This window comes from Capricornis sumatraensis, chromosome 15 (assembly GCF_032405125.1).
Source record: "Capricornis sumatraensis isolate serow.1 chromosome 15, serow.2, whole genome shotgun sequence".
NCBI classification, from domain to species: domain Eukaryota; kingdom Metazoa; phylum Chordata; class Mammalia; order Artiodactyla; family Bovidae; genus Capricornis; species Capricornis sumatraensis.
Window position 1 is genome coordinate 70,188,117 of NC_091083.1, and position 18,672 is coordinate 70,206,788.

At 41.5% G+C, this 18,672-nt stretch overlaps 1 protein-coding gene across 2 annotated transcripts in view; it reads left to right on the forward strand.

The window, feature by feature from the left end:
* Positions 1-18,672, forward strand: part of RPRD1B (regulation of nuclear pre-mRNA domain containing 1B) — a 58,247-nt gene that overhangs the window by 15,967 nt on the left and 23,608 nt on the right. Inside the window, exons 4-7 of one of the 2 annotated variants that reach the window (XM_068987138.1) lie at positions 216-231; positions 6,752-6,853; positions 8,394-8,514; positions 14,826-15,001. In XM_068987138.1, the coding sequence (XP_068843239.1) occupies positions 216-231; positions 6,752-6,853; positions 8,394-8,514; positions 14,826-15,001 (415 nt within the window). Of the gene's footprint in view, positions 1-215; positions 232-6,740; positions 6,854-8,387; positions 8,515-14,825; positions 15,002-18,672 lie in introns of both variants that reach the window. The other variant, XM_068987137.1, reaches the window with a different exon arrangement.

An 18,672-nucleotide genomic window follows, 5' to 3' on the forward strand; every position in this document is an offset into this window, starting at 1 on the left:
TGTTGTTTTACTTGGAGTTGACAGTGGGCAATTTTGGGGCCGCTGTGAAGAGCACGATGTTTCCTACTTCAGATTCTGGCCATGTTTGCGTCGTGTCCTTTGGAGGTGTTCTGCACAGCGTTGGGGAATTAGCTGGCATTCTTTTCTCTCCTCTGACTTTAAGTTCATTGGTAAACAGTGCTGATTTCTTAAAAACACCTTTGGGCAAGTAGGAGAGCTCTGAAAGATGATGTTTGAAGCCAAGTGTTGAATTTCAATTCAGCAAACATTTGCCAGACATATGCTATGAGTAAACAGCTCTGCTAGACAGTATAGGAAAGAGCAGAGAGGAGTGAGAAATAGTTATGCACTCAGGGAGCAGTCAGACTAATTGGGGGATTTGTGGTAGCAGTAGATTTGAAAATAGCTCCATTAGGTTTCTGGGTTTTTTTTTTTTTTTTTTTTGGAGTGTCTAGACATTAACAATAGAGGCAGTATTCCTTTACTGTGGCGGATGATGCTGATCCAAAGATAATTTCTCTTTTTCTAGTTTGTAAAGATGAAAACACGTATCAAAAGGTTCCAACGTGTGTATTCGTCTCAGCTAACTCACTGTCTTCTTCAGACTTCAATTACCAGAATATTTTACACAGTCCTTTCAGAATGTTGATGAGTTTTTCCAGAAGCTTATTTCAAAATTTAAATAGTCCATTTATATTGCAGTGTTAATTCACGAGTAATTCTTTGTCTGCAGACAGCTTTATATAAGAGTTTACCCTTGGAATAAAAATTTTCCTATGGAACTTTGGCAGTTGTAATCTTTTAGAATGTGTGAGTTTAGGAATTTTTAGAACTGGACCTTTTTTGAGTTTATATACCTGTGATAGCTTATGATGAGCAATGTCAGATTTGTGATCTCCAAAGAAGATTTAGCTACGGGACCAGGGACCAGTCTTGAAAACTCGAGCTTTTGTGTAGCAGAGTTTTATTAAAGTAAGACAAGGGACAGAGAAAGCTTCTGACAGAGACATCAGAAGGGGGATGGAGAATGCCCCCCTTGCTAGTGTTAGCAAGGGAGTTACATACTTTTTAATTATTACAATACATCAAAAGAATGTCTCAAGTTGGTGAAAATTTTATCAGACCCACTCCCGCAATTTACATTTTAGGATAACAGGATTAGCCAGAAGGTTTTTAGGAAAGAGAACTGCCCTCAAGCGGATACATTGTTGTTATATAATCCTTAGTAGAGTTTATTTTTATTTTTTTATTTTTTGAATTAATCAATTGTCTTTATTTTTTTTTAGTAGAGTTTAAACTGAGTTGTTTGTTGTGTAATCATCAGTTCCGGGCTTAAAGAGAAAAACGCTGTGACTAAGACTAATGAATGTAGAGAAAAAAAATGTTTATCCTCTCCTCCTTGAGAATTCCAGACCCCTATCTCCTCCTCGAGAACCCCAGACCCCTCTCTCCTCGGGGACGCCTGGACTTATCAACCTGCCTAGGAATTGACTCTCTAACCTGTCTCAGGTACAGGACCCAGAGATTCTAAAGTTGTCTCTCTGTTCTTGGGAATACTCAGGCCGTTGCTTGTCTGGGTGGAACGTCATCATTTACTTGAGTCCCGCATAAATCACACAGTTCCCTATGGGTGTGGACTTTGGAAGTACAAAGGTGTAGCATTTATTCAACTCCTGTCTCTGCTGGCTTCTTTTCCTGTTAATTTATGTTAGGTACTGAAGGACTGTATGTATTAAGTACAGTATTAATACTTAATCTACAGTATTGACTCGAAAGGATAGAGTAATTTTGTCCAAGTAGATACAATTGATAAGTAAGTTTATATAACCCCAGGTCTATATAACTTAAAAGCGTATTTTCTTCACACCATAACTTTTCCTTGCAAGCACATGGATTCAGTAGACTTGAATTAGGGTATGAATTCATGAGTAGGTCACTCAGCTTCCCTGGACCTTTAGTGTAGTTAGTTTAGCTCTTCAGGGCAAGCGTTTGAAAGCAAACTTCCAGAGTATGAAACCTAGCTCTGTCGCTTGCAAGTTGTGTGACCTTGGGCATGGCATTTGACCTCTCTGAGCCCCAGGTTCCTCACTGTACAGTATGGCTATTAATGGTAATACCTCATAGGCTTGTGTGAGGATTACTTGAGATCATGTAGATATTAAGTTATTAATGTGATTACATGGCTTCTTTTTGGCACCCCCTCCCAGTTCTAATATCTAATATTCTAAGTTTCTAAATACAAGCCAATAGCAAAAGTAGGAAGAATCTTGTTAGTATTTTAAGTTGGAAAGCATGGTGGTTCAGAGCACACACCCTAGGCCTAGCTTCCTGGGTTCAGGGCTGGACCTGGCGGTTCAGTCCAGCGAGATGAGACAGGTCGGGTGCTCCCAGAACCATGCCTCGGGTGTCAGTCCTCGGTTTGCTTCACATCTTTTTCTCCGCACAAGTAGAAGTTAATGTGTTTTTAAAAGAAAAGTCTCTTATTTTGCAGGGAGGGAACAAAGAAGGAGGGAGCTATTAGAAATAGTATTTCCTCTTTTCTCATTACAAAAGTGATATAAAATCTGTGGGTTTTTTTTTTTCTTTCTTTTCTTTTTTTTTTAATCTTAGAAATTTTTAGTAGATCTTTAGAAGGTCCAGGTTTTTGGGTAGATGATTGCATTTTCTAATGTAATTGGGGATCCTTCGGGCTAACTTTCTGCCTTAGAATTAGTTTTACTGTCGGAAAAACTAGTCCATAGGCAGGTCTGTGCATACTGTAAACCCTTCGGTCATCAGAGCATTTGATGATTAGCTGAGTGCAAGGTCCCCTGGAGACACGGGAATGAGTTGGAGGACAGAACAGAAGGTGTGCGAGATGAGGACAGAAGGAACTGTGCCCCTGAGATGTTTGCCCTGCCTATGAACAGAGTGAGTGAGGGTGTGAAAAGGGGATGAGTGGAACTGCTGTGGTCAGAGCTGAATGGATAGCGGAAGGTGCCTGGTCTGAAATCCACTCAGGAAAGGGCCTGGCATATGCCTGGGTCGTTTGAATGGTTGTGTGACTCAATTGAGGATTCTGGGCATCCTCACTGCTAACTCTGCACATGAGCAGAGGAGAGTCCGGTTCATGTGAAGGACAGTGGGGATGGTCATTTGTGGCATAGCACCAGGGTTTTCCAAGCACTGTGCTTCCTCTTCCCTCAGGAGGTTTCAGGCTCAGGTGTGTTGACACTTTCCTGAGCATCGTAGGGCTGTAAAGGAATAAGGTACTGAAGGTTTCTATCAGAGAGGGAAGGCCCGTACCTGCCAACGGCCATGCAAAGTAGCAGGGCCAACTGCTTTCAAAGAGAAGCCCATGGGGTTAGAGGGAGACGGTGACGGTTGAAAGGGAGTGCTGAGAGTGATGCTGCCATTACCACTCATTACCAAGTAGACTGAACCTCGGTGGCCTTTCCAGGGTTTTGAATAGAGGCCTGATGGGGCCAGAGCTCAGCTTTAGTGAGAGACAGAGTATAGTCCATGCTGGAGAAGGAGTGATTGGAAGAGGCAGGATGGGACAGCAGTCTGGATGAGGCATGAGAAAGGACAGGTGGCTGATAAGAGGCTTTGGGAAGAAGCAGAAAGCAGGCATATGGAAGAATTCCTCACAGGTGTGGAATCTGTTTCAAGTTGGGACTTGGGGAGAGATTCTGCTGTTCTCCAAGGCATGGTACTTGGAAGATGGAGCCAGTGGAAGTGTTCATAATGGAACTAGATAGCTCAGGAAAGGTGGAGCCCTGTGGGGGAAAATAAAAATAATTTATTTCCAGTAGGTCCTCTAAGTGGAGACAGGAGAGAATGGGAAACATAGGATGATGATGGTTACTTCCTATTACACCCTCTTCCATCAGGATGTGAAGGATGGAAACAGCCCTAAAATTGTCATCAGTTTGATTTCAGTTTTGCGTTGCTGTGAGTGAGTGACAGCAAGAACTTCCGCTTATGAGGCAAAAAGCTTTTGCTGTAGGACCCAGACTTACTAAACAAGCTCTCTGGCTTTAGAGAAACCTCAGCTGATGGGCCTTGACATTCTCATGAAAAATGAGGTGGGGAGCAGTGGGGAAAGCGAAGACATAGGTATGTGTAGGGCTTCCACTCTCTGAATTCAGTGGTTCTGAGTGACCTGAGATGTCCAGTGATACATGGTTTTTATATGTAATAATTTCTGTATGAGAGTTGGAAAATTGAAGGACTCAAGTTTTATACATTTTTCTACCTTCTTTAGTGTCTTTAACAGTTGTTTGTTCAGCATTCTCTTCTAGGTGTTTGGAAGTGAACAGAACAATACTATAAATTCTTTTTTTGCTCCTGTGCTTACATTCTTGTGGCTACTAATCAAACATAGCCACTTTGACACTGTAGTGACTGAATGTCGACAGGGTCATACCACACGCTACACACTACTTAGGCAGCCACTGTGTGCAAAGGTATTTCATATGCAAATTATGGCCTTACAGCTTTTCTGTTTGAAAAATACAGCCATCCTTGCTTTGCATAGTGCAGGACTGTAAAAATGACTGGTCAAGCTGAATACCATCAAAGTGATCTTAATAATCAATGTGGAAAATTACAATTGTTCTGTGACTTTTAAAATTTTTTTGTCAAAGAAAGAAAAACTCACTGTTGATCTCAATTGTATAAGAAAACAAAAAAGTAAAGATTTACTTAGCATTTTTAACATAAGTTAGTAACATGAGTTGCGATGTTTATTTCTCTCTAACAGACTTATCAAGAGTGATTTGAACAAAGCTCGTTGCATCTTTCCCGTCTTTGTCATACTCCTTTCTAACTTTGGATCAGTTTCCAACGTTTTTTCCTTTGTGCTGTCAGTGTTGTGAAGTATCTCTTAAGCGTTCCTCTAAAGTGAATTTTGTCAACATTACTTCCTCCAGGACATTGTCATTCTTTTCATCACAACCACTTTCTTCATTTATGTTGATTAGCTGGCCTTCACTGAGTTCCCTCTGGCTATGAATCCGGAGTCTCTTGAAGAACATGACAACGGTCCGCATCCCTACAGCCAGCTGTCTCTTGTGCAGCCCCATTTATGTTTCGTGTGAATTTCATTTCCAGCGTTAATTTTAGGTTTAGTTTCTTTGTTGCTCTTTCATCTTTATCAGTCAGTTCCCTGTTGTGATTATTTATTTTTATAAAATGTCATGTGGATTTTGACACTGGGAGACTAACAACACGACTAAACACTTTGTTGCCTGTGTGTGAACTGAATAACAGTGACCAGTTACTGACCTTGAAAGAAGTGATGCGGTCACTAATCATGATGCCCTTCTGTTATTTACGTAGTGATTTGTGGACCGAAGTTAGCAGCGAGGTTTGTTGTTGATGCAGTTACTCTGGGTAAATACGCCATGACAACTGAAATTTAAAGTGTGTTGTTGGGGGAATGGTGTCATTTAACCAAACCGTGGTAATAAATCTGTGCATAATAGAATAGCACGAAGACAGGACTGCCTGTCATACAAATGCTGCTGTTTCTCTTCTTTAGTAGAGGAAACAAAGCATTAAGAAAAAAGAATGAAACCCATGATACTGACTTGGCTTTCACGTCAAATGCAGTTTGCTCAGTTAATATGTAAGGTAGAGAGCAGAAGCTACATCCTGGGTTCCAGAAGAGAATGTTGAATTAAGCAGGAAGTATCCGTGTCCCATTTATAACTCACAGAATTCTTAGGCAGGTGCATGGCGCCTCTCCCTTAACAAGAGGAGAGGATAGTTGTGTGGCACTAAGGAAGTTTTAGTTGTGTTCAGGGGAAAGACACAGATGTTGAAATCATACCATTACATGAGTTATTTAGCCTCTCTGGGTCTTCATTTTTTCACCTATAAAATGGAGACACACCATGCCTTAGAACTGTTGAAAGGATCAAATGTAAAGAAACTATTGGGATGCCTGGCGCATGTTAGGCATCCAGTAGTTTCTTTACTTTCCAAACTTGAATTTCTCATTCAGCTTTATGTCCCTCAGTTGTTTGGCGTTTGTTTTGTATTGTCCAATTTAATGCAAAAGGAATGATTTTGGAATTAATACATCCGTCATAAAAATTTAAGAGCACATGATACAGATAATTAAAAAATGTAATCCGTTAGCCTCAAAAGTGGTTAATTTTAAAATGTTGACTTAGGTTATTTCTCTTAGTAGTATCATCATGCTCAGCAATGGTTATTTTAAATTTTAGTGTAAAACTAGGTTTGTTTTGTTCTTAAAGGGATGATTTAAAGGGTATTTGTTTTTAGAGCTTTTGACACAGTCTTATCGATGGGTCTCTCTCGACTACTTATTTTCTGAAATGATCCCAGAAAGTGTAAAGTCTCTCATTGTACACACGTTGGCTTGCTTCATTATATTTTCTCATGAGGTTTGTTACCTTTTTACTGTCCCTGTTAACTTCTTGTTTTCTTTTAAAGATAATGAGGTTTTTTAGTGAAATAGTTGGGTAAGTTTCACTTTTAGATGCTTTTTTCTGGTGGTGTTTTTCCAGTGAGTCAATCTGAGATGACCAACTGAGGCCATTTTGACTCTTCTCAATAATGTACGGAGTGACCACCACTTGAAAATAAGTGGCAGTTAGGGTTAATGTTAAGCTGTCTCTGGAAAGGTACACCCTTCTACCCTTTTTTACTTGTGACCCATTGTGCTTAGCATTTGACCTGCCTCTTCAGGCTGCAGTGACCCACGTGTGTCACTTTTTTCTTTCCTCTAGCAACAGAGGAGAAGAAATCTCTGAAGCGAACTTTTCAGCAAATACAAGAGGAGGAGGATGACGACTATCCTGGAAGCTACTCTCCCCAAGATCCTTCTGCAGGACCCCTTTTGGTATGTCTTGACCCCCCAGAGCATAGGGCCGAGTGGCTTGAAGTGACCCCTAGTTGAAGGTTCTGGCCACAAGGTGGAGCTAGTGATCAAGAGTATGGAATCACCAGAGGGCAGCTCTTGGCACTGGGCGCAGGATCCACGTCGTGAAGCAGGCTTGATTTTGTCTTTGCATGCCTCCACTCCAGGATGGATTTGTGTTTTACAGAGTAACTGGATTTGGCGTTTTTTCACTCCTATAAATTTAAAATATTCTTTAAAAGTAGTTTATGTAAAGCAGTAGATATTACAAAGACATTCAGAAGTCCTCTACCACGGCTTGTCTTATAAGTAAACAGCGTGTTAGTACCTAAGGATAGTCTGTCTAGCAACAGCAAATTTGCCACACTATAGCCTATTTAAATATTAGACCAGGTGCTAGCATTGACTGAGTTTTTAGCCATATATTTGCATTGTTTGACCCCCTTGTGTAGTTCATGAACTCTGTATGGTTGGTTCGTTTTAGCTGTTTGTTTATTTATGTATTCATTTACAGTCAAAGAAAGTGAGTCTCAAGGAGACAAGTAACTTACTCGGTGTTTCGATTGAATCTGGGCCTGGCTGACTTCAAAGACCATGCACATCTCACTGAGTTGCACTGCCTCTCCTTCTGCCTAATGCAGCTTTATTTTATTGCACGTGGGTGTGTGTAAGGCCAGTGTAAATAGAAAGCATGTCTGATGTGTGTTATGTTAAGATGTCAGATTAGCCTGGGAGTTACATGAAAACAGTGTTAGGCCATGTATCTTTGCATTTGAAAACTTTCAAGAGAACAGCCCAAATGACCAACTTTCAGGATAACCTGACTGCCATCTCCATGGTACTCTGGGGGTCATTGTGAACTAGCTAACCTGTCAGTGTTGTATGTTTCCCTGACAATTAAAAAACCCTTTTTTGCTATACACAGAATATGCATTCTTGGTTTGTTTTTTTTTGTTTGTTTTTGTTTTCTTCCCTCTTTGTTTATAATTAATGAGCTTGACACATTTAATTTTGGTAGTGGCTGCTGAAATCAAAAACGTCATCTGTGTGACATTCTTTTTGTAGAGCAAGTCCAGGAAAGAATTGAAGTAGGTAGTGTCCTTTCATTTAAACAGCCAACACACAGGTTGCTAGAGCATTTCATACATGTTCCTTTGCTCTAAACTGGAGGCCGTTCTATACTAGATATCATGCATCCTTTGAAACTAAGCAGTGTAAACCAGACTGCATTTTCTTAAGTTTCCAAAAACATACTCTTTAAAAAAATTTTTTCACAGTTATGTAGAATTTCATTTGTGTTCTGCCTCATACTTACAAATACAGTGTGCATTCTCTTAGAATCCATATCACTGATTCAGTATACACTCTGGGGTAAGGACAGTGGTTCTTTTTTAAATGTCAGGGATGATCATTTATAGAATTCGCCTTTACCTTGTTGAACTCCAGCTAAGTTTCTCTAAACCCCACATCCCCACATATCTTCATGGATGGTGTTATCTTTGTTTTCCTTGTACAGACTGAGGAGCTGATCAAAGCTTTGCAGGACTTAGAAAATGCTGCATCAGGGGATGCTACTGTCCGACAGAAAATTGCTTCTTTACCCCAGGAAGTGCAAGACGTTTCTCTTTTGGAAAAAATAACAGGTGAGAAGTTAGAGGTCGGGTGAAGGATGAGGGAGGGGAAACATATCTCCAGTGCATCAGACCCCAGGACATGCCAACGTCTGCAGATAGAGACCTTCCACCTGGGGCTGGGTGCTCTATTGTCTTGAGATTTGCAAACATAACTCACAGACTGAACAGAGGAGCTGCTGGCATAGTCTGAGCTTGAATACTCGAGGAGTTATTGCGGAAATGCAGCGTGCCTCAGCCTGTGGTACTCAGTTTAAGTAAGGTCTTTTGAAACCAGGGTACAAACTGTGTGTGCAGGAGGGCAAAGGAGGGGGAAGCATTAAACTCAAGACCCCCTTAACAAAAAAGAGATGTATGGCTCAGTGTCACGATTTTTACACTGTACCCTGCCACGCCCCCTTGAGGTTCTTCAGTGCCGGGAACCCCGGGTTTATATGGTTAATCATATCACCTTGGCCTTGTGATGATCACCCCCAATTAAACAGGGAGGGGCGGTTGACATTCTTCCCGCTCTATGCGTGGTCAGTCGAGAGGAAGGAGTGCGCGTGAACTCCACACCCCGCCCCACCCCCGTCCCCACCTCCATTTAGGAAGCAAGCTGTGAGGAGATGTGAGGGAAGGCAGTGCTACTCAGACAGAGGGGCCGGGAAGCCCTTCAGGCAGGAGTGGGATAGCTGGAGAACACAGCCTGGCCTCTTGGCTCGCTCTCTGCTCCCCCAACCCCAGCAATCAAACCCACTGGATCGAACAACCTGTTGAGTGTACAGGCTGTTGATCTTTCCCCCTTTTCCCAACCTTTAGCCCCCTCCTGGCCTCGTGTTCTGTTACTCGGCTTCGGATCTTTATAATCCCCCTTCACACACACCCTCAGTGCCTTTTGCTCTTTTTCCCCTTCACCCTATAGTCTCCTGGAAAAACCCAACTTTTTGAATCACAGTCTGCAAAACTGAAAACAAGTTAACATAAAATTAGCAGCATGTGTAATTGCATTTGTCTGTTTTCACTGACTTGAAGGACTTCAGTTTCAGTTCAGTTCAGTCGCTCAGTCGTGTCCAACTCTTTGCAATCCCATGAATTGCAGCACGCCAGGCCTCCCTGTCCATCACCATCTCCCGGAGTTCACTCAAACTCACATCCATCGAGTCAGTGATGCCATCCAGCCATCTCATCCTCTGTCGTCCCCTTCTCCTCCTGCCTCCAATCCCTCCCAGCATCAGAGTCTTTTCCAGTGAGTCAGCTATTCACATGAGGTGGCCCAAGTACTGGAGTTTCAGCTTTAGCATCATTCCTTCCAAAGAACACCCAGGACTGATCTTTAGAATGAACTGGTTGGCTCTCCTTTCAGTTCAAGGGACCCAAGAGTCTTCTCCAACACCACAGTTCAAAAGCATCAGTTCTTCGGCGCTCAGCTTTCTTCACAGTCCAACTCTCACATCCATACGTGACTACTGGAAAGGATTTACATGGCTTTTAAAAAGTATTTATTTATTTTTATTTTTAATTATGGTGAAATACACCTAACAAAACTTGCCATCTTAACCATTCTGAAGTGTGCCATTCAGAAGAGCTGAGTACATTCACGTTGTACAGCCAATTTCTGGAACTCATTCCATCTTGCAGAACTGAAACTGTCTATCATTAAAGTAACAATTCACTGTCCCCATCCACCCCCCGGCTCCTGGCGGCCACCACTCACAATTGTATGTGGCTGGACAAAACAAATGATAAACATTGGCTAACTTTTCTTCCTATTTCTGTGGATGAGCATGCTGTTTTCTAAAGCAGCCCATTAGCCTAGTAAGCCTGTTTCTTCTTATCCACCCAAGGGCACGTTCCAACAATTTTCCCCTTTTCTCCTGCATCTCTAGTCCCTCCCCCGCCCTCGCCCCCGCCCCACTGGGTCATTCTCCATAGCATAAAAATACATATTTTTTTCCCATGTGGAAAATTTTTTTTTCTTGGCCTGGTACATTCCTCTGGCTATTCTCTCCTTTCTCTGTTGTGTAGCTGAACATTCTAAATAGATGGCATATACTCATCTGTCTCTATTCTCCCCGCTCCCCCTTCTGGTTTCACTTCACTGACTGCTCTTATCAGTGTTGGCTGATGACTTCCATGCTGCTAAATTCAGTGGTGAACGTTTTCTGCCCATTCTTTTGTGTGTGTGGTGCAGAGTATAAAAAGAGACAAAGTTTCTGACATAGACATCAGAAGGGGGGATGGAGAGTGCCCCCCTCACTAGTCTTATCAAGGCCTTATATGTTTTTGCCCATTCTTAATTTGGCCCAGTTGATCATTTCTTCTTCCTAAAAATACTTTCTCACTTGGTGTGGTAGGCAGAATAATGGTCTTCCCCAAATGTCCATGTTCTAATCCTTAGAGCCTGCAAATGTATTGTCTTACATAGAAAAAGGGACTTTGTGGATGTGGTTGAGTAAAGAATCTTGCGGCGGGGAGGTTATTCTCCTGGGTTAGTCAAGTGGGCCGGGTCTTTAGAAGAGCAAGGAGAGCAGGAGTAAGAGATGTAACTGGGGAAGCAGAAGTTGGAGGGATGCATTTTGAAGATAGAGGAAAGGGCCATGATGATAAATGTCAAGATAGTACGTTTGTGTTGTTCTAAGCCACCAGGTTTCTGATGCTGTGTTACTGGCGGCAGGAGGAAGCTGGGACGGCATATGTTCTGGCCTTCCTCTCTAATCTCGTGTCTTTTCAGGCTCCTTTGTTGATTTCTTCCCTTCTTCTCCTCTTAATTTTGAGTAATTAGCTCTCTTCCCTAGTTAGTTTCACTGACATTTCCTTTCATCCTGTTTGATGACTTTAAATAACAATTTTTGTGCTAATGATCCCCTAGTTTACATCTCTAGGGTTGACCTCTTCCTTGAACTTGAGACCCATACATCCAGCCTCTTGCTCTGAGTGTTACTGAGTTGGATATCCTGAAAGACATTTCAGACTTGACCTGTCCCAAACCAGACTCCTCCTCTTCCCTCCAAATTTGTCTCATGGTCTTCCCTATCTCAGTAGATGACCCTCTCGTCATTCCTGTTGATCCGAACTACTGCTTGAACCTGACGCCTGTTACCACCTCCGCTGCTGCCACCTAGTGGGAGTCTCCACCATCTTCACTCGAATTATCCCAGTAGCTTCCTGTCTGCTCTCCCTGCTGCCTCTTGTCCCCCAGCCATCTGTCTGTCTTCAACATAGTAACCAGAGTGATCCACTAAAATAGAAGTTGGATCATGCCCCACTCTGCTCAGAACACTCTAGTCATGTGGGCTTCTTGCCAAGCACTCTCCAAGGGTCCTTGTACTTGACAGTTTCTTCTGCCTGGAATGATCTTCCCCAGATGGTCACATGACTTGTTCTCTCACCACCTCCTTCCAAATGCTTTGCCTTTTTGTTCTCTAGAGTTATCTTCAGCTGGTAAAGAAGTAAAATATAGTGTATTATTTATTTCTCTTCCTCCCTGAGAATGTAAACTTGAAGGCAGAAAGTTTTGGTCTTTTGTGTTACTAGAACAGCGTTGGACACACAATAGGAGTCCACATATATGTCAGGCTGCTTGGAAGGGTTGGGGTATAAAAGTCTGATTGGAGTGAGTTTATTGACCTGGTAGGAGAGAGGGTGGGGACCACTAGGAGAGACAGCTCTGTCGAGTAGCTTCGCTGTAAGAGGAGCAGGCGTGTGGCACGGTAGCTGGGGAGTGACCCATGGTCAGAAGGTAGAGCAGTGTGTGTGTGTGCTAGTGGGAATGCTTCCGGAGGGAGAGACGGCTGGGGACACACAGGTGACAGTCCCAGACACTTGGGTCTTGGAGGAAGTAGATGGGGTGCCCATGCATAAGTGACTGAAAGAGGCACACAGCACTTGTCTGTGGACTTGGGAGGGCAGAGCATTTGAGGGTAGCCACTGGTGAGTTCCCCAAAGTGAGCATCTCACTGCTACATTTCAACTGCATTTTTTTCTTTGGCTCATAAAACTATCACAGGTTCTTTTTCTGGGTTGTAATTACTTGTGTGAATGAATTATTTCCCTTGTACAACTTCATGGAGTGTGAGAATTGATTTTATTTTTTGATCTCAAAAAGTAGTGTTTTACTTGTCATTTTCTGCCGCAGGCCCTGAAACATTTTAATGAAATTAACCATTACAAAAATAGTTCAGCAGTGATAAAGGTAACCAACCTAACGACCCCAGCAGCTTGTTCCTAGACTGTGCCACCGGTCTAGAAGAGTAAGTTTTGCTGTCCTCTTTACTCTCGGTGACTGAAACTGTCTCTCTCCTTTGTTTTCTCTTTGGCTCACTCCTCCTCCACCAAGAACATCCTGTTGTTTCCTTGTCCCCGAGGAGCCTAGAAGTACCTGATCTTTGGCATCAGGCCTAATTTGGAATCCCTCAACAGTTCACCTTCCAGTATTCATATTGAGGCAGCATCTAATAGTCAGGCACTGTTTGCCAGAGAAACTCTGTGGGGAATTCTTAAATCTGGGTTACCTATGATTGTGCTGAACTCTCTCACCTTGACCGCCTGTATTCAGAGGAAGCAACAAATCTGTATCACTGACGCTCACTTTCCGTTTATCCCATGGAACTACTGGCATCTCTAGTGCTTTGTTTCAAAGCACCAAACTCTCTTGATCCTTTAAAGCCTTTTTAGCTATGACAAACCTAGACAGCATATTAAAAAGTAGAGACATCACTTTGTCAAGTCCGTATAGTCAAAGCTATGGTTTTTTAGTTGTCGTGTACTAATGTGAGAGTTGGGCCATAAAGAAGGCTAAGTGCCAAAGAATTGATGCTTTTGAATTGTGGTATTGGAGAAGACTCTTGAGAGTCCCTTTTACAGCAAGGAGATCAAACCAATCAACCCCAAATATTCATTGGAAGGACTGATGCTAAAGCTTCAGTACTATCAGCCACCAGATGTGAAGAGCTGACTTATTGAAAAAGATCCTGATGCTGGGAAAGATTGAAGGCAGGAAGAGAAGGGGGCGACAGAGAATGAGATGGTCAGATGGCATCACCGACTCAATGGACATGAATTTGAGCAAAATCAGGGAGATAGTGAAGGACAGGAAAGCCTAGTGTGCTGCAATCCATGGGGTTGCCAAGAGTTGGACACGACTTAGCAGCTGAACAACAGCAACAGCAACATACATACTTAAGTGTTAACCTCACCGTCCCCACACGTAATTAATTACATCAGATTTTTAAAATACAAATCATCCTTTGTCTTTTCTTACTTCTGAGGTTGAGTGTGGTTCACTTTTTCCCAAGGACACCCTTTCTTATGCTTTGATTCTTCTGCAGTTTCTTCCCCAATGAGTTGCAACCCATTAATTAGGCCTGAAGTCAGTCTGGTAGATAATAACCAAGCTTTTTCTTTTTTTTTTTTAATGAGATGGCAGAGAGAATGCTCTGCACACACTGAAGGAAATACTGTCTAATAAAACTTTGGTTTCTTTTTTAACATAGATTTATATAAAGTGTATTTCTTAGCATGGGTCACATTCAAAAGCATTTAAAAGCTTCTGTCTTATCAGACTCTATATTTTGCTGAACAAGAGGTTTAATGCTTACACAGATTAAGAAATATAATCTTACAGGTCCATTTTATTTATTTATTTTTAATCAAGCTTTTTTTTTTTTTTTTGTCTATTGAATTTGTTATAATGTTGCTTCTGTTTTATGTTTTGGTTTTTTGGCCACGAGGCATGTGGAATCTTGGCTTTCCCACCAGGGATCGAACCCACACCCCCTACATTGAAAGGTGAAGTCTTAACCACTGGACCACCAGGGAAGTCCCTATAGGTCCATTTTAAAGCGATGGTTTTGAGTCCACAGCTCCTCAGCAAAGCCCACGATACTGAATCTGTTGTGTAGCTTTTATTGTCTTAGTTTTCACACTCAAGAAATGGGCGCTTACTTTGTATTTCAGATAGATATGCAAAGAATATTTAATGACGTAATATGAAGAAAGCAGTTTTGAAATTTTCAGAGATGGGGAAATATTGTTTCACATATGACTGTAAATCTTTCTGTTTATTTGTAGAGCTTTTATAGGAATAGGCATTTTGAAGTCCTTTGTCAGATTCACCTCTTTGTACAATTATCTCATTTCAGGAAGTTCAGAAAGATCCCATTTTGTTGACAGGAGTAAGTACCTTTGATTTTTTTTGCCAGCCAGTCCATTGTGTACAGGTTCCAGCCTATTCTTGGACTTGGGTGTTAGGGGAGAAACTGCTAACCTCCCCCAGAAGTCTTTGCAATTATGCCTGTGTCATTATTTATTCTCTCTCTCTTTTTGGTCTCACTTGTATTTAGACAAAGAGGCAGCTGAACGTCTTTCAAAAACAGTAGATGAAGCATGTCTGTTACTAGCCGAATATAACGGGCGCCTGGCGGCGGAGCTGGAAGACCGACGCCAGCTGGCTCGGATGTTGGTGGAGTACACCCAGAACCAGAAAGACGTTTTGTCAGAAAAGGAGAAAAAACTGGAAGTGAGTACACGGCAAGGCAGACCCAAACTCCCCAAGTTTACCTTCCTAGAGCCCACATTACGAGGGTTTTATTATGCCTTAATTAGCACATTTTTTTCTTTAAAACGATGAGAACATCCATCAGATACTGTAATGATTTAAACGAAGTCGAAAATTGAAGTCATGTTTTTTATATGTCCAGGAAAGAACAAAGTGGAATGCAGAAAGCAAGCAATGAAGTCTTAAATCACAGCATTTAGGGTCTCATTGCTTTAGTTTGAACTCATATTTCAAGAAAAACAATTGTAGATTGAGGTTTGAGAAGAATAGGCATTCAGCATAGCCAAGGAATGATTGCATTTGGGAAATGCTTAAAACTTTCTTTTGGATTATATTGAGATTTATTTCCAGCTTATATCCTTACTAAGGCCAGTAAGTAGTGTGCCTCCAAGCTTTGTCTGCAGTCTGTTCTAGAATTCTACATAAACCTAATAATGTTTGTGGAGCCCAGTTCTCAAACTGTTGAGAAGGAGCTGATTTTTACCCTGAGTTGACATTGTCTGAATGCCCCTGGAGAGCGGCTCCAGAACTAGTTTCTCTCCATGCATTTGTCTGGCTTAATTAAATACCTGGTGGTTTATCTCAGTTCTTTGATAACTGAACCAGCAGTTTGGATATCTGGGAACTTTTGCTTGCATCCTGCAGCTAAGCTTCCTTTTAAGGAATATCTGCCCTTCTCTTTTTCAAAGATACATAGAGAAGAGTTGCAACCAGTGGCTTGGGAAGGGAAGACAGTTTTGAGTTGAAGAATTAGTCACTTCTTAACAGGAAACAAGAGTAGATCAAGGAAGGAGGGGGTTGTCCCCATCTGCCAACCCTGCACTCAAGAAACACTCTCTCTGGCCCAGAGGGACGGAAAGTGAGCTAGCCCTGAGGCTGCCATGATTATGTTTGCCTTTCAGCACAGTCATTCGACTTGTGCAGGGAAATGAAAGATGGCGCTTCTTCCCATGTCGTTATTGCAATGATTACGAGAGCTGTGATGGGCAGTGTTAGTGGGAACTTCATATTCCTAGCCAGCTTGAAAGTGGAAGATGGGAAAGAGATATAAAAATAGTATGGCTTAGATTTAGAAATCAACACTGACCAGAAATCCTAAAGGGAGTTTCATAGGCAGTACCAGACGGTCATTTATCTGAAATGCTCATCTTTCACTGAGGAAGCATTTTCAGCCCTGTGCCCCGGGACTAATAAGAGAGTGTAATTAATGATTCTGGTTGTAAGTCACCATACCATCTGTTGAACTGCCCCTTGGCGACGCATTAAGGGTTTTCTCTGATCTGTCAGACATTGATTATCATGAGCAGCTGCTGTTGGGTGGAACGTGGCAGGCTACCATAGAGGACAGTCTTTGAGAAGGAGATTGGGTTGGTAGAGTGAATTAACTCTTTGTTCGTCTCCTCTCCTCATGGTTGCACTTTCCTCCCTGTGTTTCTTCTGGGGGAATCTTCCTGGTTTCTGATGAACCAATGGTTTGCTAAATGCCCCAGGAAGGTCATTAAGGCAGAAATGGATCAGAGATTTGGATCCGTTTTGTTGCTTTCCAGCCCCAATTTTTTTACTGACTTGGGCATTGGAATTCCATCGCTTTAAGAATCAGAACAGGTATGTCCCATCACCCGAAAGTATAGATTCTGAACTCCCAGTTCTTATCCCAAGCCATGTCTGTCAGCCACACGAGTGAAAACTGTTCATTGTAAAAATGGAGCTAAATTTGCTACATTTTAAAAAAGCAAACTGTTAGATATAAGATGTTGAGAGATGGTTTTCATTCTTTATCCATGTTTGCTAAAAATATGAACAGTCTGCTCCCTAGAATCTGAGATTTTTTTTTCTCATATCCCATAATAGAGTGATCTTAATTCCATTATATCTTCATGGTGATGATAAAACTTAATAAGTATGTGCCACTTGAAAGACACATTATTACTATGATTTCTTCTAAATCTTCCAAAAGTGTCTTATTGATAGGGGCAGTACATAAAGTATATGTATTTTTTTAACTTTCTTTTTTTTTTTTAACATTACCAGTCCTTGTTTTAAAACTGCCACATCAGAAGAGTAATGAAATCTGCTTTTATTTTTTAATCTTTTCATTGCCATCAGTGTATGAACATGGAATTCTTAGACCTCTGGAAATGTAGTTACTTGCTTGAGAGTCTTTTTCTTCCCAGAGTTCTAATTTGATAACACATAACATTTTTTTCTACAGGTTTATATCTTCCTGATATAATAAGTGTACCTCTTTATTCTTTCACTTGAGAATTTTATCTTAGATTCTCAGTGTCTCCTGAACTTTGGGATGGGAAGATTCAGAGCCTAGGATGATTCAGACCCTGAGACGTAGAAGACAAGAGTTATGGCTCCCAGAGAGATTGTGTTTCTTCCCTCAAGGAAATAATATTTTTGCATAAACAGGATGGTTAAACATAAAACCAAACCAAGGGATTGTATGTAATATAGATCAAGGAGACAATTGGCAATTATGATTGTGGTTGCAGTTACAATTGTGGTTTAAGGTTAGGTCTGAACTTCCTGGCAGACTTTTCATAAGAGGAAGTAGCAACTGAAGAAGGGAAATACATTTGTAAATGGAGAACAACCAAACTGGTGCAGACAGATGAGTGAAGGAAGACAAAGACAGAAGGTATGGGAAGCGGGGTCCCAGAGCCCTCCCGTGGGAATTAGGCGTCTTACTCTTTCAATAACAACAAAACTCTTTTAGCAGCTGCTCATTCAGCCAAGAAGTTAGCAGAACCCATGCCAGGCAGGAGATGAGTGGAGATGAGCAGGATATGTGCCCTCCCTCAGTGAGCTTCCACTCTAGTACAAGCAAGCATGAAGTTAAAGTAGAATGTGAGAAATGTTCTCAATAAGGGGAATACCTTAACTCACTATGTCTAAGCTAAAATCAACTGAGGAAAGTTGAAAATGTTATTTGTTTAATATACTGATTTGATCAGACATTTATTTAAAATAGAAGCGACTTATAAAATGCGCAGTTTTTGAACAATGCTGTGCTTTCAGTGGGCTTCTCTGGTGGCTCAGTGGTAAAGAATCCACTTGCCAATGCAGGAGACATGGGTTCGATCCCTGGGTGGGGAAGATCCCCTGGAGAAGGAAATGGCCACCTACTCCAGTATTCTTGCCTGGGAAATCCCTTGGACAGAGGAGCCTGGCAGGCTACAGTTCATGGGATTGCAAAGAGTCAGATGCAGCCTAGCAACTCAACAATGCCTTCAGCAAAGCTTCCAGAGTTCACTAGAATAGGTGTTCTTTGGCAGCTCTTACAGTATCAGGAACGTAATTTTTTTCAGTAAATATTTGTTCTGGGAGTGAAATTCATCACCTGATACAACCTTACTCAATGAAGAGGGTTTTTTAGGTTGCATTTAAAAACTAATTCTTGGTTGTAAAGACTATCTATATTAGTAAAGAAAGGCGAGTATTTGATGGAAACTGGGTTTCCTCCTTTGTATTTCTTTCTTTCTTTTTTCTTTTTTTTTTTTTTGCCTTTAAATAGAATCATGACTCATTTTTTCTTTACCTATTTTTTTTTCTTTTCTTTTCTCCCCATGCTATTGCTTTTGGATGTTATAATAGACATTGGCCTTAAACTCCAGGCAAGTTAG